At 36.1% G+C, this 24267-nt stretch overlaps 1 protein-coding gene across 16 annotated transcripts in view; it reads right to left on the reverse strand.

The window, feature by feature from the left end:
- The window catches only part of ST7 (suppression of tumorigenicity 7), a 299415-nt gene that overhangs the window by 92764 nt on the left and 182384 nt on the right, over positions 1-24267 (reverse strand). For 10 of the 16 annotated variants that reach the window (XM_032276200.1, XM_032276209.1, XM_032276206.1 and 7 more), the window contains 6 exons: positions 17771-17825; positions 17015-17130; positions 15350-15425; positions 13144-13212; positions 11105-11259; positions 8804-8901 (listed from right to left, as the gene is read on the reverse strand). In XM_032276200.1, coding sequence (XP_032132091.1) covers positions 8804-8901; positions 11105-11259; positions 13144-13212; positions 15350-15425; positions 17015-17130; positions 17771-17825 — 569 coding nt within the window. The remainder of the gene's footprint in view (positions 1-8803; positions 8902-11104; positions 11260-13143; positions 13213-15349; positions 15426-17014; positions 17131-17770; positions 17826-24267) is intronic. The other 6 variants (XM_032276202.1, XM_032276214.1, XM_032276212.1 and 3 more) reach the window with 1 other exon arrangement.

A 24267-nucleotide genomic window follows, 5' to 3' on the forward strand; every position in this document is an offset into this window, starting at 1 on the left:
AAAAAATGCTCATCATCACTGGTCATCAGAGAAATGCAAATCAAAACAACATTGAGATACCATCTCACGCCAGTTAGAATGGCGATCATTAAAAAATCTGGAAACAACAGATGCTGGAGAGGATGTGGAGAAATAGGAACACTTTTGCACTGTTGGTGGGAGTGTAAATTAGTTCAACCATTATGGAAGACAGCGTGGCGATTCCTAAAGGACCTAGAAATAGAAATTCCATTTGACCCAGCAATCCCATTACTGGGTATATATCCAAAGGATTACAAATTGTTCTACTATAAGGACACGTGCACACGAATGTTCATTGCAGCACTGTTTACAATAGCAAAGACCTGGAGCCAACCCAAATGCCCATCGACGATAGACTGGATAGGGAAAATGTGGCACATATACACCATGGAATATTATGCAGCCATCAAAAACAATGAGTTTGGGTCATTTGTAGGGACATGGATGAATCTGGAAACCATCATTCTCAGCAAACTGACAGAAGAGCAGAAGATCAAACACCGCACGTTCTCACTCATAGGCGGGTGTTGAACAATGAGAACACATGGACACAGGGAAGGGAGCACTACACACTGGGGTCAGTTGGGGGGAAATAGGGGAGGGACGGTGGGGGGTGGGGAGCTGGGGAGAGATAGCAAGGGGAGAAATGCCAGATATAGGTGATGGGGAGGAAGGCAGCAAATCACACTGCCACGTGTGTACCTATGCAACAATTTTGCATGTTCTTCACATGTACCCCAAAACCTAAAATGCAATAAAATAAATAAATGGGAAAAAAAAAGAAATTTTAAAATGCTTAGAATCAAATGGTAAAAAGGCAACAAATACAGAGGATGGAGGGTGAGAAGAAAGAGGAGAAGAAACAATAATACAAATATGGAAAGAAGAAACAGAATAAAAACAAAAAAGTTGAGGAAATAAACAAAATCTAATTATTTTTAAAAGATTGGCAAAATAGACAACCTCTGCCAAGACTAATCAGGGAAAATAGAGTAAAAAGAGGCAAATAAAATACAAAATGAAAAGGAAGAAAAATCTACATAGTATTTTTAAATTATGAAATAACATCATGAAAAGCTATGTAATACATTTTTTAAATATATAAATATGTATATTAAATATAGACGTGCTTGAAGCACAGCCTAGTACTGAGATACATGGGCATAGTCAGGTATTGCTGGTGAGAATTTAGACAATCATAGGCAGCCATTCTGAAGAGTGAAATGGCAGGACTCACTGAAAGCAAGCACTTGTACAATCCCTCCCCTAGGGGTACAGCCTAATGAATGTTTCTCACATGTCTACAAGGATGTTCAATGTAGCACTGCTGGGATAATGGGAAGTTGAGAGAAGCCTGGAGGTCCTTCACTACAGGAAAGGTTAAGTAAAATAGAGTAAGAACACAACATGGAATATGGTGCTGCAGTAAGAAACTACAAACTAGACACAAGAGGTACGTAGAGCAAAAACAGACAGGCCTGAAAAATAGTGTTGAGTAAAACAGGAGAAGCAGAGATCTATAGACATGACATTACAGTCTATATTCTGCAAGACTGTTATAGTCACAGTTTCTCTGAAATCAATTAGATTTTATATTCTTGAGGTTCCTCACCAACTATATTTCAAGAGATCAAATCCCCCAAAATGCCCAACAAAGCATAAATTTGTTATAGTACACAAAAAGATCAAGAAGTCACGATTTATGATAAAAATGAATAGGTGCTCTCTCAAATGTAACATGTTCAAAACTGAACTCATACTTTTCTCTCAAAAAACCTCTTTCATCCCCAGGCATCCACATCTTAGCTGACAGAAAGCCCTTCCCCTTCAAGGCAAATACTTAGAATCAGCCTTTACTTTTCTTTTTTCTTGTACTGTACATCTGATTGATTAGCAAATTCTGCTCATCCTGCCTTCAAAATATATCTAGAATCATCACATTGCACCACTCCTCTGCTACCACTCTGGCCTGAGCCGCCACTGTGGCTCACCAAGATTAATACAAGAGCCCGCTGGCTGACTCCTTGGCTTCTCCCCTGCCACACAGCAGCCTGTAAAAATTAAGATGAAGCCAGATGTGGTGGCTCATGCTTGTAATCCCAGCACTTTGGGAGGCCAAGGTGGGTGGATCACAAGGTCAGGAGTTCGAGACCAGTGTGGCCAATATGGTAAAACCCCGTTTCTACTAAAAATACACAAAAAAATTAGCCAGGCATGGTGGCAGGCACCTGTAGTCCCAGCTACTTGGGAGGCTGAGGCAGGAGAATCACTTGAACCCAGGAGGCACTATTCATTTTTATCTTAAGTAGTGACTTCTTGATCTTTTTGTGAAGTATAACAAATGTATGCTTTGTTGGGGGCATTTTGGGGGATTTGATTAGATCCCTCTTAAAATATAGTTGGTGAGGAACTTCAGGAAGATAAAATCTAGTTGATTTCAGAGAAACTATGACTGTAACAGTCTAACAGAATGTAGAATAGTGTCATGTGTGTGTTCAATTTATAAGTCTATAGGTTGCTGTGAGCCGAGATCACGCTACCAGAGTCCAGCCTGGGAGACAAAGCGAGACTCCGTCTCAAAAGAAAAAAAAAAATTAGGACTGGTCATATCACTCCTCTGCTCAAAATCTTGCAAAGCTCTCCATTTCACCCAGAGTAAAAGCTGAAATCCTTACTGTGATCCACAAGCCCTGTTATGATCTCTAAGCTCCCTCCCTTCTCTCCTTGGGCTTATTCAGTTCCATCCATCCAGGATTCCTTTGCTGTTACTTGAACACTCCAGACATATTGCTGCCTCAGGGCCTTTGAAAATATATCACATGACCAACTTCGGCAACTCCTTCAGTCTTTGGTCACATATGCCTGATCATCCCACTGAAAAATGTGACTTCCTGGCCTCCACATTCTCTACCCACTGGCTTTCCTCATCCTCCCCATACTGCACTACTTTATCTTTTACTCCACAGCATTTTTCACTTTCTAATATACTATAAAAACATACTTATTATGTTTATTATTTTTTGTTTCTCCTCCCTGCTTGAATATAAGCTATGTAAGAGCAAGGTTCTCTATTCTGTTCATTAATTATACCAATCACCTGGAACAGGGGCGGACATGGAGTAGAGATTCAATATACTTTTGTTGAATAAGTGAATGGATGAATGGTGGGTGGTTTAGGGCAATGTGAGTATAGCTTGATCAAAATCAAGGCTAAAGGGTAAAAAGAATGAGAAAATGTGAGCCAGAAAAAAGGCAGTCTTGATTGGAGCCACTGAGTGAAATCACGACTGAGTCCTGGGAAGGTGAAAAGCAGAACAGCAGGCATCCAAGGGAAGAACTGGTGTAGGTATAGCTGGGAAACAGAAACCAAAGATCCATACCTGGAAAAGCAGGCCCAAAACAGGATTTTTGAGAAGGGAAGCTAAATCACTTACTCAGATACAGGCATCTAGCCAGCCATATAAATGGAACGTTCCAGGGTATACTACTCAATACACTGAAAAATGGGCATCCAGCATACGAGAATTCCTGATAGTGACAGCTCAGGTTATCAGTCATGTAAATGGAAATACCTAATAGCAAATAAAATAACACTATTTCCAGCTAAAATTTTCACCCGCATCAGGGGTTGTTTACCACCTGCTTCATTATGCATAGTGAATATAGAGTAGAATGCTGATAAAACATGATTCATCATTACTGATGTGGTTACCATTAGGTAAATCAATGATTGATAAATCTATTATTTGCTCTCATTAGTTAAACCCTTTTCCTTTCTTCATGACACACAAATTGTCAATAATTTACTGAGTAAGTAAACTTAAACAACAATATCAGGCAAATCCAGAAAAGCAATTCAGATCAAAAAGAAGGCAGGGGTTGATACAAAGAACTTTGAACATCAGTGTGGTTTTATGTCTAGTATCCACTTTCAAGACTCACTTTTTCTTTATTTGTAAGTGTAGCAAAGAAAATCTAGAAACATGCCAACAATCATTTCAGAAACACTTAGAGGAATTAACATATTTCACTGTATACTCTGTCTTTAGTTCAATGCTACACCTGCGTATTGTCAAAGCTTTCAAAGTAACTGTTCAAGTGACACTTGATTGCCTGAGGTATTACAGGTACTCTTCTCACTCCCCATCCCCACATGATGGTCCTTTACTTCTTTGACATTCAGGCTTAACAACATTGAGATCAATTTATCAGCCAGGCTACCAATATGATCCATGACAATTTTAAGGAAAAAAAAAAAAAAAAAAAAAAAAGGAATACTGTATACAGGGGAAATACTGTGACCTTTGGAATGGAAAGGCAGAGAAGGAAGGAACTAGGAAACTTAAGAATGAGGAAAAGGGGAAAGAAAAGGCAATAGAAATTACCTCCAAAACATTCATTTCACATTTTTCCTCCTAAAAAGATCTTTATACCTTTGCAATGAAAACAGCATTTATGTTGTAAAATATTCTCTAAAATATGTTTTACAAACAATTTTGGAAGAACATAGTATTTCTCTTTTACAAATCATTGATTTCATAAAGATTTCCCCTCATGAACGTAAGTGGGCCCAAATGCAAATCAACAGTACTTAATGTTCTACAGACTTTGATTAGTCTTGGAGGTGTATATTTTCTAAAGTATGCTTTCATTAGACGTGCTCCTCTTCATAAATCATTTAAAGGGCATCCTCACACTATCACACTAATTCCCAAAGGTCAATCACCCCAATATACCTCTAATGACCTAAAAAGGGTATGTAATGAGCATCAGCAATAATTTTCTAAGCAGAACTCATTTTAGTTTACATTATTTTTAAAATAAATATTATCACTTTCAAGGAAGGTAGACAATCAGAATTAAACCAGCAAGAAAGAGGTGTAATAATCAACAAGAAGCGGGCATCAAAGGTCACAGGTGCAACGCCTTAACTGGGAATTTGTAAGCCATAGCTCTCTGACTTGCCAATTCAAATATTTTATTGACTGCCTCTGTCTACATGATACTGCTCTTTCATACAGGCAATCTATCCCATCCTTATTAGTTTAACCATGCCAGTTCTGACAGTGTATGGTTAAGGGACTAGACCATGGTCATCAGACCTATGACATTCCTTCCAAATCTACTCAAATAGGGGCAGGGAAAGACAGAAGGAAAACCTGAGGTTAGGTAAACAGTAGATGTCAAAAGGAAAAAAGAAATTCTGCTGTATATTAAATGTTAAAGAGGCAAAATTACCAACAAGAGAGCAAGCAGAAAGACCTTTCCTTAAATTTAATAAAGCAGAAAATGCAATCCTTTTCATTTTAAATAACAACATCTTACATTACAGTGATGTAGACAAGCCAGCATAGAAGGCCAGTAATCCCAGCACTTTGGGAGGCCGAAGTGGGCAGATTGCTTGAGTCCAGGAGGTCAAGATCAGCCTGGGCAACATAGCAAAACCCAGTCTACAAAAAATACAAAAATTAGCTAGTCTTGGTGGTGTGCACCTGTATTCCCAGTTCTTTGGAAGGCTGAGGTTGGGGGATGGCTTGAGCTTGGGAAGTGGAGGCTGCAGCAAGATCACACCACTGCATTCCAGCCTGGGCATCAGACTGAGACCCTGTCTTTAAAAAGGAAAAGAAAAGAAAGAGAAAGCCAACATGCTTTCTTAGCCCTGCCTACTGCCAAAATATTCCCTCAGCAGTAAGGTGCTGCTTCCATATTTGTGATTGCAAAAGGAAGCTAATCAAAATGAGTTTTTTTAAAAAACATCCTGGGAATTCAAAATAATTAATGTGTTACTTCAAAAAATAAGTGATGAATTTTGATGTTAAGGAGCCAATGTGTTTACCTTATCAACATTTCACAGGCGTATTGCCATGAAAATTTAAGAAATTATTTACTGCTGGCCTTCCCAGAATTCTGTTTCATTTTTTTATTCAGAATCTCTTACCAATTAAGTTTCCCTTTCCTTAAGGTGTTTCCAGAGAAATTTCTTTAAATGATTCTACTTTCTACATGGAAGGCATTCTAACTCTTGACATTTCTATTTCTACTTTGAAGTCTGCTCTAGGAAAGTTTAAACTCATGCATATGGTGAGAGGATGGCTGTGTCTTAATGAGAAATTAGATCATCCTGCCTAAAACTCTATCAGCAGGCTGTCTGGAATCTACTGGGCTGTTTTATCAGAGAAAGTCTTCCAGCAAGATGGTTTATGTGCATGCTGCTAAAGGAGTGAACCTCTCAGTGAAGTCGCAATTATCTATGACCCATGACCAGAAAGGAGCCAAACAAATTAGGCCTCACCAACAACTGTCTCCTGCAAGGCTGAGACCAGCCACAGCTTTAACAAAAAGAAGGATCCTCGACCTTCCCTCCTCTGTTCATGGTGCAAGGATTGATAAAAGGAGTCCCTGAAGGAAGGATCACTTTGAATATTTCTCTTTAAAACATGTATCTACCATGTCAGAGTGTTCCTTACAGGATTGTTACACCAGAGGGCCTGTGTCTACTGGATGCTCCATAAACTCAAAAAAAGGACCACATGTATTGGTATTCTAAGAATATGACAGATCCAGATGTAATATAAGAACGTACATATATACATATACAAACATGCATAAATATATATGTGTATACACATATGTAGAGAGAGGAGAGGGAGATTAAATAGAGAGAGGAAGAGAGAGATGAACTGAGTGATCAATTAATTCAAGAAAATGAATTAGAAATATCATAAAATGTCCATCAGAGGAATGGTCAAGCAAATGATGACATAGTTACATAATGGAGAAAAACAGGAAAAAAAACTGTAAGCATGCCTACTCTATGTCAGGTGTTTACACATTATCTTATTTAATTCTCCCCATCAATTATCCTTTCAGGTAGAATCATTATCTTCAATATACAGAAGACTAAATGAAAGCCCATAAAAGGTATTAATAAGGAAGTTGCCTTGGATCACGAGCTAGTAAAGAGCAAAGCTGAGATCCACATCCAGGTGTTTTGATTTCCTGTCCAGTGTTTCTGCCACTGGATCCATCTTTCCCCCAAGATCTATATGTGAACTAGGCCAATCAATGGAATTATTAATATAAAATAATTGTAAACAAAAAGCAAATCATAATGTAGATGTACTGATTTTAATCACATGAAATTTTAATTGTATGCATTGAAAATGATAAGCAGGAGACTGACAGAAAAAACTGAAATTAAAATCGTCAGAATTTGTTCTTCCTATTAAGTTACCTAAGCACTCAAGAAAATCACCAAAATTAGCTCCTCAATACATGCCTGTTCCAAGCAAATTAAAGTTAAGAAAATTCTGTTAAAGGCTGAATGCGGCTGGGCCAGGTTAAGACAGAGAAACACCTGATCCTTTCTAAAATTCCCAGCTCCTTCAGCACCAAAATGACTGGTAGAAGGATGAAGTATTTCAAAGGATGGAATTTCTGTAAGTCAAAAAGCTTGGAGAGCAAGTTCATATCTTGGCAGAAATCTCCTTTTCTTAAAATTAGCACTTATATAACATTCATTGAATTCTTCCTTCAACAAAAATAATTTAATTGAGGGAGATTCCTTCTGCAGTGGCTTGGCCTAGAAAGCATCTATCACCTGCAGTCGAAGAGAAATACTTTATAATCTTCCCTTCTTTTTCCTCTCCCCAGATTTGGGGGCTATACTGTTGCTTAATGGAGTGGCCAAAACCAAAGCGTGAGCCTCACTTGGGCCTTCTCACGTCATGCTGTAACTTGCAGAAACAACCAGGGGTGAGCCTGGAGTGCTGGCGCTCCCTCCTCCAAAGAGTAACCAGGAATTCACAAGAATAACTGTATTTCCAAAGACAAACTGAGAAAAAGCTCACCAAGTGTGCAGTCTTCCTGTGCTCAAATCCATGAGCTGAGAATTGAGCAAGAGGCCACTTTTATCTTGCCCCTTGGTTCTTTCATTTTTATAATACACAGTTATTTATGTCTTCTAATTCAGCAAAATAATGAAATGTTGACAAAGGTTTTCTGAGATTGTTTTTAAAAAGAAAATAGCCTATAAATACAATTCATACTGGTGTCAATTTCTTCATGAAAAGCATTTCCTACTAACAAAAAACATGGAAATCAAAGTTTCCCAACTGGTTTCCCTTAAAGCCTCTGTTTTGTTTTAAAGTTAAATAATCATAACCTCCTTTGGTTCTCTTTTGTTTTAAAACTTCCACGTATTTCCTCTCTTCTTAATTTTTATCTTGACTACTACTAATAAAGTATCCTAGTTCAAGAATCTAGGAAAATGCTTGAAACAACTACAACAGGATTAGCTCATAATATTAAATTTAAGAGTAGTAATTTTACCGATAATTAATTCAAATCTTCCTAACAACTATACAGGAAAAAAAAAAATCAGTTAGCTAACATGGCTGATCTCATTATTGGCTTCCGGCTGCAGCCCCAAAGGTTTGATAATAAGAACATCTATTGAGATTTTTAAAATAGGCCAGTCACCCTATTAAAAGCGTTGTATGTATTATCTCATTTAGTGCTCAAAAACATTCTAAAAAGTAATTTTGAGGACTGTTATTGTTGTTCCCATTTTAGAGATGAAGAAACTAAGGCAAAGAGAAGTTGAGTAACTTGCCGAACATACATCCTTTATCTAGTAAATTGGGAACTAGAGTTGAATCCCACACAGTTTGACTTCAGAACCCATGGAACCACCACACCACCACTGGTACAGACTGCTATGGCCACGCAGCGGGCTCCTATAACTGTAAGCCACTGATCTCAAACACAAACTTAAACTCACATCTCTCATCATTTTCACTGCTTCCCTGGTCCTCCCGAGTCTTCTGGCACACATTGCTAGCCTTCTTTTGATGTACACCAAGACATTGGTGTCTCGTCCTGAAGAGGGAGACAAAAAAACACCAAAATTAAAAAAAAAAAAAAAAAAAAAAAAAAAACAGAGGCCCATTTGCTGTGCCCCTAAAGGAAAACTTCAGAGCATTGACAATTTGTTAATAGTAGAATCAATACAGAGTAAAGTAAAAGTACTTATACTCCCAAAAGTCAAATCATGTGACTGATTACCTAATCCATGCTTTTGAGTTAGGATGTTAAACATTTGATAATAAATAAAATCATCTGCCAGAAAGTGCTGTGAAAATGAACATACCCACATTGTATTCAGTTTACAAGCAGGAATTCCACATTCTTCAAGTGTGCATTCTTTTGGTAAAGATGCAGAGGTGAATCTCGGGTTGCATCCTGATGAACTATTTTTTTTTCATTCTTGACATTAAGTCTGGAGAAGCCTCATCTTGAACTTCTGCTTTTTATTATTTTTTTCCCTAACACTAGTGACATCATAATCATCTCCAGGTCCCCAAAGCAGTTGATTTTAGATGGCAATATAACACATTCCAGATATGACAATAGAGTATGCAACAAAATGAAAAACTACCTTAGTGTTAGAGAAAGAATTGACAAGCTAGTTATAACAATTGTCAGTAAAATGACTCTTAAAAAGTATATTAACAATTTCTCGTCTTAATCTTTTATTTAATTATATGTCTTTTTGGATATGTTTCCAGACCAGTGAGAACATGCATGTGCTTAATCCTCGATAAAATTACCATGTTTGAGAAAAATATGACACACCTGTTATAGATTAAGCACATGTATAATATGCAGCTATTAAAAGACATTAAGACTAAAGTCCTAACATTTCAAGTTTTAAACAATGAGAACAAGATGTGTGCTGAAAATCTGCCAAGTACCTACAAATTATTTTTAAAATGTGATTATATTTTTGGATAGATTCAGGCAACAGGTTGAAAGGATTTAATTTAGAGAAGAAAAGAAAGAAAATTTAAGTTGTATTACCGGTTATGTAATTTTATGTATTGATTTCCATTTAGTTCACAAAATGCACATTGACTACATGTCTTCAAAATGTATTGCATTACATTAAAATACTTTTTTTAATTAAAAAGACATAGATGGTGTTTAGAGACTTTATTAGCATACATACGCTACAGAATAAAAATAAAAACCTTGGTATTGATAAGGTACAGGTGTGGACATACTCACATATATGCAGGCTATAATGCAAAGATCTTGCTGGCACCTTAGTTATAGGGACTAATGCAGTCAGTTTATACACCAAATCCAAGTTTAACATTAAAATTTAATTTTATAATCTCCAATATGAAGGACATACATTCCTACTCTCTAAGTTTCAGGAGGGAGAAACTAAGTGAGAAACAAAATAACTGCGAATTTTGGTTGGACCATAGAAATACTCTCAAATTTCGGTTGGACCATGGAAATACTTACTCTCTTACCATAAGGATGGCTAAATTTCTGTTTAAACAACCAACAAACTGATGAGTTGAGGGGCTCAGGAAATTCCAGAAACAATCTTGTTGTTTTGTATCTATAGTGTTACCCCCTCCAAAATGTCATTGACTTTCAGTTTAGTGCACTGAAGTGAAAGGACTCAGATTTTAAAATTATCTTAAAGTTAAAAGGGTATTTTTTTTCCTTTTTCTTGTTTAAAAAGGTATTATTTTTAATACAGAAAAGATAAGTAAGAGCTCATGGCTCCTTCTCTCTGGAAGCCAATACCAATGTTTCTTACATAAGAGATAAATGCTGATACAATCACCAATAACTGTTATTTTCTTAATTGTCCTATTTCAATCCATGTTGTAGATGATCTGTAAGATAAAATCTTTGATAACACTATGGCTAATTTAAATTCTGTTTCCCAACTGGGTCTTAAAGTTATGAGCAGAAGCAACTGATGAACAGAAATATATAAGCATTCAGGAGGGGAAAAGGTTACCATTAAAGGTTACTGCCATTTATTTCTGGGGTTAGGAATCTATGGGCAGGAAAGAGAATGTTAATATAAACAGTAATGAAGCTATATGTTAATTATTTACTAACTATACTTATAGGAAAGAAGTATTTAAAAAAAAGCAAAAGCCAATATTTTCTCATGTCTAGGAGAATCATATTTTGAATTGGACTAAAAATTTGCTCTAATGAATAATTTTTACAAATCTGATCCCCCAATGCATCAACCTGGAGGAAACCTTACTATGTTGGGCTTCATACTGGGATCCATGATGCTGTAGCTGCTGAGAACGTCGGTAACAGCCATCTCCAGCCTTCAGGGCCTGCTTAAATAGTTTTTCTGCTTCAGCAATGGTTGTTGCTTCCTCTTCAGCCAACAGAATATAAGCAGTTGCACACCTGTTCATTCAGATAATAGCCACCATCAATTACAAAGCCGAGGACATGGTAATAGACTGTGGGAGCTCATGCAGAAAGGCAAGGAGTTACGCCAAAACATGCAGAGTGGCCAACTGGTTCATGCACTTGGTTTGTAGTTGCTGACACAAAATAATGGTACAAAAGAAACGTCTGTATTTTGGCTTGAGAGGTAGGATGCATAGTGTTAGGAGCATGGGGCTCACGTATGGACTCCACCCTTTATTAGTGTGCCACGTTGGGCAAGTTCTTACTCTGCCTCCCTGATGGAGAACAACATGGAATCTTTGTTCACAGTGTTGTTGTGAAGGGTAAGTAAGGTGATGCATGTAAAGTGCTCAGTACAGTAGCCAGCATGTGGTTAAGTGCTCAATAAATGTCAGCTTGCGATGGTGATAACAGCTATTATTAAACAGTTCCTTCCAACACTCAAAGTTAGAGGTGCTATATGCAGGTTTACTTCTGTTGACTAAACACAGATTCTCTTCAATCTAAGGATTTGTTCAGAATAAGAAATTCATTAAATCAAGTTATTCATTGAAAAAAAAAAAAAAAAGAAAACCACAGTGCTTCAACATCTCTTTACAGTTAGCACTGACTTTCTGCTTCAGGAAGAACCTACAAGTCGTGTTATTTCTGAAGAGCTCAAAATATGACTCAGCCACAATAGCTAACAAGAGTTAAATCTCATGCCTTCAATAACTACCACCACTTGTTGCTCAGTATATCTTAAGCACTGTACCAGGCACTTAACATACATCATCTCATGTAATCCTTTCAACAACCCTCTAAAGTATGAAACCAAAAGGATAATTAATGAACAAGGGGAGTTCTTGGGAATTTAAACCTTCCAAAGCATATAAGGAACAATCCACTGCCAAAGAAAGGGAAGGTAACAGGGAAGTGGTGACGCTGTAACAGACCACACAGGTCCTGCACCCATCCCTTCACTCTCCTTCTCCACTGCCTCACTTGTGGCCATTTCCCTACTTATTTCCATCAGACCACAAGAGAGAAAATAAACAGAAAGTAAAACCAAATGTTACTTTCACTGTCAACAAACTGCAATAGCCAGCTAGGAAAAGGAGGCTGAACTTCACAGCTAAAGTGAGGTTTGGGGCTACTAGTTAAACTTGGCCTTAAGGAAGGGTCTGTAATTCTTTAGCCAATCTCTCTAATTTCAGGGAGAAACTATCAATGGGGCTTTAAACAATGTGGTGAGGTAGGGAGAAAAATGCCCAGAAAAAAAGCTGTAAAACCAATTTCTACAGATGGCAGCATCCATGACTTGGAAAGAACCATAATGATGCTGAAACTACCCAAGTGATTCACAGGAGAAAATAACTGGGACAGGCATCAGAAGAAATGCTTAAGGCTTCAGATGCCGACATATAAATATGAGGCAAGGGTAATGAAGTGAAAATTGAGATTGTAATACTGAGTGGTAGATACAGTATCAGAGGAATTAGCTATAAGATTGTAGGTGTTGGGCTGGGAACCCAAGAATGGTTGGGGGTAGCTTGCTTGCTTGCTTATTTATATTTCAAATGGTATTCTTAGAGGAGAGGCAGAGTAGCCCTACTGGCCAAGAAACATACATCTATGTGGAAACTCATGAGTTTGGGGTAGAAACATGCTAAGAGCTTGTGAGTGAAGGAAAAAGGAGAGAGCAATAGAAGTGCTAATGGTTGGGGAGTACAGAACAGACTGCTCAGCTCGATGGAAGATATAGATGATGCATCCTTGTCACAACACAATACACATACAGAAGCAAGAAAGTGTGGTGATGGGGGTGTCAACCATCCAGATATCCACTAGAAGTCTCAATTGGTTAGAAGTAGGGCACCCGACAGGTTCTTGACTTACTTTGGTAACAATTTTATCTCCCAGATGGTAGAGGAAGCAATTAGGGGAACTTCAACTCTGGACCTAATTCTGACCAAGAAGAAAAAAATAGTTGGTAAAATGAAAATTGATAGGAACATTCAGAGAGAGTCACTATGTCATTTCGGAGTTCAGCGTAATCAAAGAGGGGAAGGTGGACTTCAAAAAATTCAAAGAAAAGAGGCATGATTCAATGGCATGAGACTCAGAAGGAAAATGGCTTAAGAGGGTTGAGCAGCTTCCAAATGTTCAACTGTAACTGCAATCACAAATGATCATCTCAGGAAGAAAAGACAGGCAGCACTTAACCAATATGGCTTCACAGAGATTCCTCCCAGGTCAGATTTTTAAAGGACACACTTTAAAAGATGGAAAGAGGGCATGTAATGATGGTCTGTAAGAGAGTGGAATGAGCTTTGAAGAATAATGTCAGGAGAGCTAAAATTCCAAATTAGCTGAAGCTTGCCAAAATAATAATAATAATAATGAAGACAAAACAAAATACTAAAGACAATCATTTATTCCCTGTTTTAAAATCACATTTAATGCCCTATCACCATCCCCATGTCACAAAAGCAAATAAGCAAAAAAAGACAAACAACACAACATCAAAACAAGGAAGGTTTATTGTTAACAGCAGTAGATAATAAAGAAAAAGCAAACCTCTCTCCCTCCTATTTTGTTCCTGGCTTCTCTAACAAGGAGAATGACTGTCAGACTGAAAAAGGGAGAAGAAATTAAACTCTAAAATGGGTAAAAAGATGTAAGATAGCAAATAATTGATCCATTCTAAATGAATTACTGGACTGGATGGGCAAATCCCAGGAAACCAAAAGACCTTGTAGGCAGGCCATGGAATTGCTCTCTGTGGATAGTTGAGGAATCACAAAGAATGGAGAGGTGCTAGAAGATGAGATGATAAATGTAGCATAAAATTTTCAAAAAGGGGAAGAAGGCAGACTTCCCAAACTATGGAACACAGTGATTTGGAAAGATACTCTAATGGATTATTAAAGGGATGGTCTCCAAGCACTTTAAAAAGAAAGTAGTGACCACTAGAAGCCAGCTTAAATTTACTAAGAGTAAATAAATCAGATTGTGCTAGCTTAATTTACTCTAATAGATTTACTATAAATTTCAGATCCATAGCTACAGTTGGCATTCTTAAGATCCAAATGGAGAAACATGGGCTGAGTCACAGTGTAACTGGGTGGCTTAGTAATTGAGTGAACAATACAAAAGATAGTGATTCATGAAGACATGAACCTGGAGGGTAGTTTCTATATGTCATGTCACAGGGCTCTATTCCTGGCCCTCATATTTTTCTCAGAAACATGGATGACACACAGAAGGCAGGCATATCAAATTTGTAGATGACAAGAAACTGGAAAATAAATATGTTGTATAACAGAATCAGAAACCATAGATCAACTGGTCACAATGGCAGGATTTCCGACTCTAAAGACCATTTGTTTTTTCCCTAAGACCTCTGAAGAAGATTCTGTAACCTTCTTCAGAAAAATCATAACATAGTTTAACAATGACCACTTGGCAAGGATAGTGTTGAGGTGATTCAAGCACCAGATGGGTGGTTGAGCTAAATGACCTTTAAGGTCTCTGCCAACCCTGAGTTTTTATGACTCCAACTTTAAGAATCTTTCTCATTTTCTCAGATCTCCAGAAGAGATTCCCAGCCTTCCTTGGTAACCCATAGAATGTTTAACAACACTCAAGGCAGAATTTCCTCTTATCTTTGTCTTACTCTTGAAATATTTTCTAATTTTTTTTTCTTTTTATCTTATGTTGTTATTACGTTTTCCCCACTAGCAGAAGTTCTACTAGAAAATGTTATGATGCAGATGAGCATTCTACATCTGGAAAAATTTCCCTGTCAAAATGTTTTAGTAAAGAATTATATTTATTTTATATCCTCACAATATCCTAGGGATAGCCCCTTCAAGAATTTAATTTAGGATCATAGCAAAGCCACTCAATTTCTCTCTAAAATGACTAAAACCACCTCCACATGGCTGTCCTTCATTTTTAAAAAACTTTTTTTAAATAAAGTAATAACTCCCCAAATAATCCTCCAAGTCAAATGCAGTTTAAGTATCCTATCAATGGCAACTGAATATATTCTGCAAAGGATGAGATTTCCTTTTTAATAGCAAGATTTTCCCCCACTTACTCATTTATCTCCAAGGCTTCATGAGCTGCAGAAATCCTAGCTTGGGGGTTTCTCTCTCTCCAGGCTTTCTGCATTACTATTTAGGAAAAAGAGAAAAAACCAAGTCAATACATATAATTAGGTAGACTCAGTAGAGGACAAGAGCTAAATTAGGACCTTCAGCTTAAATTACAAGAAAATATTTCATTACTAAGAGGGTTGGCCAAAATCTCCAAAGTCACATTAATGTATTAATTTGCTATTCCACTGTATTTTAACTGCTGATAGCAATGCTTTTTTGCGCTCACAAAACTACAGGCTAAGGAAATCAAGAAAACACACTCTAACAGAGATGTTACCTGTCTTTTGCATATTAATGTCATTTGTTTCTGGGGAGCATACATTATTTTACACATTTTGAGATGAAATTGCTACTAACCTCTTCTTTCACTTATATACAACATAATTGGTCATTTCCAAAGCACTTAATACAGGCTCTTAGTGACAGAACATTCTGAAACCATTTCAAGAATCATGTGTGGATCAGTAAAAAATGCTTAAGCTTTTGCTTAACATGTGTACTTATATCCCAAATTTAACTGCAAACCTAGTTTTTATACATCAGAGCAGTTTCTGAACATACTGTGGGAAGCTCAATGTTGAGCAATATTTACTATATGTTTCTACCATAGCAAAGAGTACCATTTTAAAAAGGAGTAACTATCTATTTATTTTATAAATTTGTATTTTATAAATTATTATTATAGAGGCCGGGTGTGGTGGCTCACGCCTGTAATCCCAGCACTTTGGGAGACCAAGGCGGGCGGATCACGAGGTCAGGAGATCGAGACCATCTGGCCAACATGGTGAAACCCCGTCTCTACTAAAAATACAAAAAATTAGCTGGGTGTGATGGCACTTGCCTGTAATCTCAGCTACTTAGGAGGCTAAGGCAGGAGAATCACTTGAAGCAGGGAGTCGGAGGTTGCAGTGAGCTGAGAATGTGCCACTGCACTCCAGCCTGGATGACAGAGCAAGACTCCGTCTCATAAATAAATAAATAAATAAATAAAATTATTTTAGAGTATGTAGAGGGATTCCTTTTTAAAAACATTATTTTCACCAATTTACATTGCGTAAGTTTTATAACAAAAAAATTTCAGTTGAATTATTTGAAACTCAACTAATGTATAATGAACACTAAACAAAGTATTTGCTCGGATGGAAAAATACATCTGGACTCCAACAGCCAAGGCCATGATGCCAGTTGATGCTAGTTAACCCATAAATATGCAGATAAAAGTCACCAAAATATATTCATTAATCATTTGAATCCAGTGAATTCCAAATTCTACTTTGAATATCATAAAAGAGATAAGACTCCTCATGCTAACTCAACCAAGAATTTCATTAGCTTCATGGAAGATTAATATTTCTTTAAAATATATAAAACCAACTTTGATTTTTTTTAAATCATGATTCAAATTATAATGAGGAGACTCATTTCTACATCAATACGTCATTGTGATAAAGGTTTACTTAATTATTTCAGATTTCTGGGTTCTTAGTCAATCAACAATATTTTATTCATTGGCATGTTACAGAATAGGTATTGTAAAAGCAGAAATCTTGATACTTAAGCCAAAAAAACCTTCCTACTCAGAAGGATGTATGGATTTTTCATACTTGCATCTGCGGGACGCAGATGGTCCGAGTCACAAGTAAAGAATGTCTGGTGGTCCTGGGCAGAGAGATTCATGTCATAGTAAGTAAGAGGCTCTCGTCCTGTCACCCAAGTATACCTGCCAAGGTAAAATAAGATTATTAGACACTTTCGAAAGAGAAAAGCAAGACCTATAAAATACTAAGCTGCAGAGGAATTGAAATATAGACCATTAATGGAATACTAAAATAGCTTTGCTACTGAATACAAAATATTTTTTAAATCATCTTATTCTCCCTTCAGGAATTATATCAATCAAAAGAAATAAACATTTTCCCCTGTACTTTTGTCTTAAAATTTGCTAGCCATTACTAATGAAAATCTTCCCTAATTCATATTATGAATAGACACTTTCCTAAAGCTATTAAAATTCTATTTTGCCTAATTATTTGGCTAAACTAAATTCCCACATAATTTCTATGACATCTCTATAACCATATAGAGGTAAGCTTCAAAATGTTTTGACTGTATAACATATACTGAAAAGAATAACTGTTCAAAGAAAAACTCTAAAACTACACATTTTTGAACATTATCCCAAATCTAGTGCTAATATATTTATAAAACAGAAAAATCAAAACATTTAAGCATAGTATTAAAAAATGGATGCACTAAATAGACTGTTACAATGACCCCTAAATGAACCAGCAAAAACATTTGCTGCTGTCTTTGCTCTCTGAACCAGACCCATTTGTTTCCCAAGCTGTCAAAATGCTTACCGATTATATTCAGCACCCCTAAATAAATTTAGTGGATTTCGCCATACTTTGCATTCTGCAACAAAGAGAAATGCGAAAATGTTACACGTAAGTTCAGTGACACTACAAGCTAATTAATTCAGCAAAACACCCTTCCTGGCCATTTGATAAGATAATTCTATTCTCTATCCTTCATATGGGAAGCAATGTGGGAAAACTCTGGGTGGTTAATCACAAAATGTGGCTCAGGCTCTGGGACTTTGGAAAGTTTTGCCTAATCTCTGTGGGCCTGAGTTTCCTTACTTGCCAAATCAAGGTACATGCCAAAATCAGCTAGTTCATAACTCCTATAATTATTTCAAGGTCCAAACTGATTGTATGAATTTACTTTCAAAACCTTATAGATAAAAGTATAGGCAGAAATAAAACCGCTTTTTGTTAGTCTAAAATACATCTCACAATAATGTTGTACATGACCAGATAAGCTATAGAGTATAATATGCAAAGAGCCTTATAGACTTAATTTGGGTTCATGCTAACACTGATTTTATGATAATTTACCAGTTTGTTTTGCCTTACAGGAAAGGAATAAGAAAATTAATAAGGTTACCATATTGTAGGGAGAAATGCGATGAAAAGAAATTGTTTCAAAGCATTTTAATATCATTTACTTACATAGATACATGTACTAATTATCATACTAATAGCATAATGTTAACATGTACTAATAGATCATATCTTTTCATTATACCAAGACCACAGAAATTTAGAACAAAAGGACTTTAACTTAGGAAAACCAATTATTAGCTTTAAACCTGTGTTATAATGGTAAGCGTATGACTAATAAACTACAATTCTTTTCAAATAGTCTATGATTAAGACTTTCTACTGATTCGGAATACTAGATTTTGGATGAATAAGATTTTATCAGAAAATAAAATCAGTTAATAGTATTCAAAACATCTATGTTTGTGTTTAAACAGCAAAAACCACATCCAACAACACATGTACTAAAAAGTGAGCAATTACTGTAGAAATCCAAAGGATATTAAAGGCCACATGGTGATTCATTAGGATTCTACCCTCAGTCCTAGTACATTCAACATCCGTCCATCCACTGAGCATCAATTTAAGCACCCACTGGAGGAATTAAGTAAGCCATCAATTTCAGCATACTGAGATAATGGAGAACACAAAGCACTTTGGGAACATGTGTGTAATCTAATATTTGTTCAAATAATAAAGGATATACACGTAACAGGAAAACATGTTTTCATTTAAAGAAGATGCACTTATTTCTAAATTAGGGCAGGATCCCACTTAAAATTTACTCAAATGTTTATAAATAACGGCCCTATATTTTTTGTCACTTAGCTTAACCTACCATTTAGGAAATGATTTTTGTCCACTTAATTTAGCACCTCTGAATTTTGTTCTTGAGAAACTGAGATTTGATGGCTGTCACGTCATATGGCAGAAACTAGAAAATGATGCTTCCTGTAATTACTTTTTCTCCCCTTAGAGGAATCACTAACACTCTGACTCCAGATCATAGCTTGAAACACACTGATGAGCCCAATAACCACAATCTCTGCCCTCATGGCTATTATAACTAGCTGGCCAACCACTGCCAATCCCTGCTCAGAGAATCTCTTTTAAGATTCAAAGTGCTCTTTCTTAAAGCTTCATGAATATTGCAAGATTTGTATCTAGCATACAACAAACATGAATATAGACTTATGTATAAGGATGCTCGTCATAGAATTATTTACTATAAAACAAGGACATTTGGGGAGATGCCTCTCCTCCAATGAATTTCATCTGAAATATTAGTAAAAAGGCTATGGCAAATATTTTGTCTCCAACAAATACATTATTATACTACATGAAAGGATAAGCATTGTTTAAACATCAACTGACAAATTACAAAGAAAACTGTTTCCAATTAACATTTCAACTCATATGTCAACATGCAACTAAAATTATTTCTAAACAAAAAATAACTCCAAGGAGAAATCATGTATATACCTAAAGTATTCACTGAGTAGTATCTAAAGATGCTCTTTATTTAGGAAATGTCACAATACAACCAGCAGGGGGTGCAGCAAACATTGTGAAACATTGCTTTTACGACTTCCATTAGAGAACTGAACTTAAAAAGAAATCCGTGTTGACACTGGTGTCACATATGTGTGCTGTATTCAGTTTTTTAACTATCCCTTAAACTTAGAAAAAAGTATCTAAGTAATTATAACAGATGTAAACTGTTCTAAGTGAGAACAAAACATGTAAAGAAGTACCTAAGAAATGTCATTAGGATGCCCTTTAAATAGAAGGTGCACGACAGGTATATTTTTCATTTAAGAAACAAGCAACCTAGAAATCAAACATGAACACATGTCAAAGTTGTTTTGCTTTAAATTAGGTCACAGCTATGTTAATTTCTTCTTTGTCACTCTGTTCCATAATCTTAACTGAACTGCAAAAACTCTTAGTCTAGAATCACTCTAGGGAACATACCTCATAAATATCAGGCTGCCTGATGGTTTAGTGATATGGACAACAGATGTAAATGCCAAGCATGTTAGAATATGAAGATTTAAGTCAGGAAATTAAACTCAGATCTCCAGAAGGTAATAGTTTCTTGTTTGTTCCTTTAAGGAATAAATTCCTTATTTCAAATCATATTTAAAGTTTTACCTCTAAAAGGAATTTTCCATTCTCCATTAACATCAACAAATTTAGTGCCCTCAAGATGCACCAGAAGTTGATTGGGGCTTCATCAAAAGCTTGCTAATATTACTAATATAGTCAAAAATATGCCCTTGATACAACAAACATGCTCTCTATACTCAGCAATGCACAGTATAGCCTCTATTCACAAGGGCTGACAGAAATGTTCCATCCTCAGCACACATGCAAGAATGAAATTTAAGAAAAAGGGCAGCAGCAATTATTGGAATAGCACTTGTTTAGTTCCCAAAGTCTGCAGAAGAGATTCACAACTTTGTCATAATGAGATCATTACAAGTTTCTGTGTGAGAGACAAAGAACCTAAAGAATAATGCTTACTATCTACAGCTAAGTACTAAGTCTAAAACAAGCTCTAATCCTTTTTTTTTTTTTTTTAGCCCTCCCTCTCACTATTTCCCTACTAAAACCTTTCATCACAATCATTCTTACTTCATGTACCTTCTTTTTTTTTTTCTTTTTTTCTTTTTTTCTTTTTTGAGACCAAGTCTCACTCTATTGCCAGCTGGAGGGCAGTGGTGCGATCTTGGGTCATTGCAACCCCCGACTCCCTGGTTCAAGCAATTCTCCTGCCTCAGCCTCCTGAGTAGCTGGGACCACAGGTGAATGCCACCATGCCCAGCTAATTTTTTGTATTTTTAGTAAAAATGGGGTTTCACCACGTAGGCCAGAATGGTCTCGATCTCTTGACCTTGTGATCCAACCACTTCGGCCTCCTAAAGTACTGGGATTACAGGCATGAGCCACCATGCGTGGCCTATTTCATGTATTTGCATACTCAACTACTCTTCTAGAATGCCCATCCTATCACTCATAAGACCATGTGGTTTAAGCATGTATTGAGTGGCTAATTATGCATTAATCTCTAAATTAGGCCTTGGCTTACGAAAAAAAAAAAAAAAAAAAAAGATAACAGCTTGTCTTAGAGGAACATTTAGCTTTGGCAGAAAAATGCCAAGGGTATTGAACTAACTGGCACCCACCTGAAGAAGCTCCACAGAGAGAATAAATATTCTGAGAGAACCACAGACTTTTCCCTTTGTCACAATACTCAAGGGAAGAGAACTCAATTCTCATAAAACAAAACAAAAGGCTCTAAAGTCATAGGGCTTTTAATTACACAGAAAATATTACTCTACATCCAACTTAACTCTGAAAACGTGTTTCTAAAATTTTTTAAAAAGACAGAAAATCCCTAGTCATAGGCACTTCAAAAGTTAAAAATTGCTAATTCATGGCCCAGAAAATTTTCTTATGCTAAAAAGTTACCACTTCTTCCCAGACTCTAAAGCATAGATAAGTACTTTATGACAATGTTATTACAAACAGTAGTAGCAGCAACTTTTGTTGTTGCTATGAGCTTGATTTTCATTGATAATTTCTATAAAGGGGCTTAAAGCTCAATTTATCTACATTCCTTACATAAATTAGTTAGGGGTATATATTACACCCTTTTTACAAAAGTAAAAAGCACACAAAAGCTAATTTCCCTAAGGTCCATGATAAATGAGATTAAGGCCTAGGGTCCAGACTACCCCACTCTTATCCGTTATAAGCAACATACCTGTAAAACCCTGCAACATCATATTTTGAAAATATTCTGAGTCCATCAGTTAGATTTTTCACTAGAGAAACTGTTTTTAAAAATTCCCCTGGAAAAATTTAGAAACTTTTTAATAACACTTTTAAACATTTTAGTTCCAAAGTACAACAAAAAAGAGTGCTAGCTAAAGTTTTACTGGATGTATTATGATAAAATTAACCCCAAGCCAGTCAATTTCTGACAAGTGATTGTACATGTATTTATTAGCTTTGATGTCTCAGAAATGAATACCCAATTCTCTATATTATTTAGATCAATCTAAAGCAATCATTATGAGTAAAATTTTCTATATTCTTAAATAATTAAGCTTTAACTGTTTCATAACTTCAAAATGTTATTTTGAAACAATGATTAGAAGTAATCATTTTGTAATTACTTCTTCAAATCACAAATCACATTTTTGTAGGCAGCTTTCAATTCAACAAATATGTTACTATCTCAAATGCTTTATGAAATAAGAAAAGATGTAAGTAAATGTGAATTTTAAGACCATTTTTTTGGTCTGCTATTGAAGGTAACATACTGCGTTTTTCAAGAATACTGTTGAGATGGTTAAATCTTTCACAGCATCTTCCATACATTTCTTGTTGGTCATTTTTCACCTAAGTCAACCAATCCTACCAAATAATGTGGAAATTGTGAAATAATTTTATTAAATAAGTGTTCACTATCTACTAAAACTATTTTAGGTATTATCACCATTTAACTGGAGATCTTATTTGTACTAGAGCACAAATTTTAGTGGCAAAAGATTTTAAAAAGATGTGACAAACACTGGCTAAGACAATTACTTTGAACACATCCATTAGATTTAAGTGAGTTTACCCTCATTGAGATTATTAGAGAGCAGCCCGAAAGGTCCTTGACATACAGCATTTTGCAGTTTGCTGAAGGATATATTTGAAATGCAATCACTCAATGGCCTGGATATAAAAGAGTCACTCAGCTAATGAGTAAGCCTGGCTAACCACACACCCATACCTCCAAGTGACTGCCATTCTCTACAATCATATTTATAGAGAAATCAGGTCATCCGGGCACACTGCCAAATGGCTATCCTCTGACCTGAAATTTCCACATGACCTCATTTAATGTTCAATTATCTCTATGCAGTAGACATTACTGCTATTCCCATGTTTGCAGATTATGATACTAAGACGTGGGAAAGTTAAACAACTTGCCCAATGTCACACACAGAAGATTAGGACCACATCTGCCTGACCCCAGAGCTGAGCTGTCAATCACTGGCAATCCTGCCATTGAGCTGTTCCTACATTAAGTCAGGTTAATGTCACTTCAGAAATAATGTCATTCACTGCAGTACAGAATTTTACCAAAATTATTATTTTAATTGCTTAATAATTATGTTAATCTTGGTTTACAGAGCTCATAGAAGCTCTGGACAAGGTCAATTCAATTTTTTAAAGTGCTTAAGAACTTGGATTGTGAAGTAAGACTACCCAATTATCTGCCATGTGACCCTGGGCTGATGACCACCTTTCTATACCTCAGCTTGCTTAACTACAAAAGAGAGATGATAATAATGCCTGCTTCCTGGGGCTGTTGTGAGGATTATAAGAGATAATATCATATAAAGCTGATAGCAGACACTAAGAGTGGTAGTTATTATTACTGGAACCAAATGGCTTCCTATGGAGAAAATTATTTGTTCTAGTGTTAATGAGAATTTGGGATCTATAAAGGTCTTAAATATTTTTTTTTTTTACTCTACCTGAATTTCTTCATCTCCATTGTTTTTATTATCTGTATTCAATCAGTGCTTAAATTGCTTCTAGTCACATAATAAAATTTAAGAATTTAGAATATATACATTTATATAGAATTGTTAAAATTATCTAGAATTTGGAATATACACACACACACACATATATATATATATATCTTCTGAAGATTAAATGAGATTATTTGTGACAGAAACACAAATGGCTATAAAGTTTGTTTAAAGATCCAGTTCTATGCAAGAGGCTATTAAAGTATCTTAGAGAATTTAAACTTGACTTTGGCAGGGATACTTTTCATGTGACAGAGCACTCTCCACTTTTCCCATTAACCTGAAGAAGGTAAACACTGCAAACCTTTGTCTTTATGGCATCTTATTTGAGAACGGGGCCAGGCATGGTGGCTCTCGCCTGTAATCCCAGCA

This window comes from Sapajus apella, unplaced genomic scaffold (genome assembly GCF_009761245.1).
Source record: "Sapajus apella isolate SASKATOON/1434 unplaced genomic scaffold, GSC_monkey_1.0 scaffold7, whole genome shotgun sequence".
Lineage (NCBI taxonomy): Eukaryota > Metazoa > Chordata > Mammalia > Primates > Cebidae > Sapajus > Sapajus apella.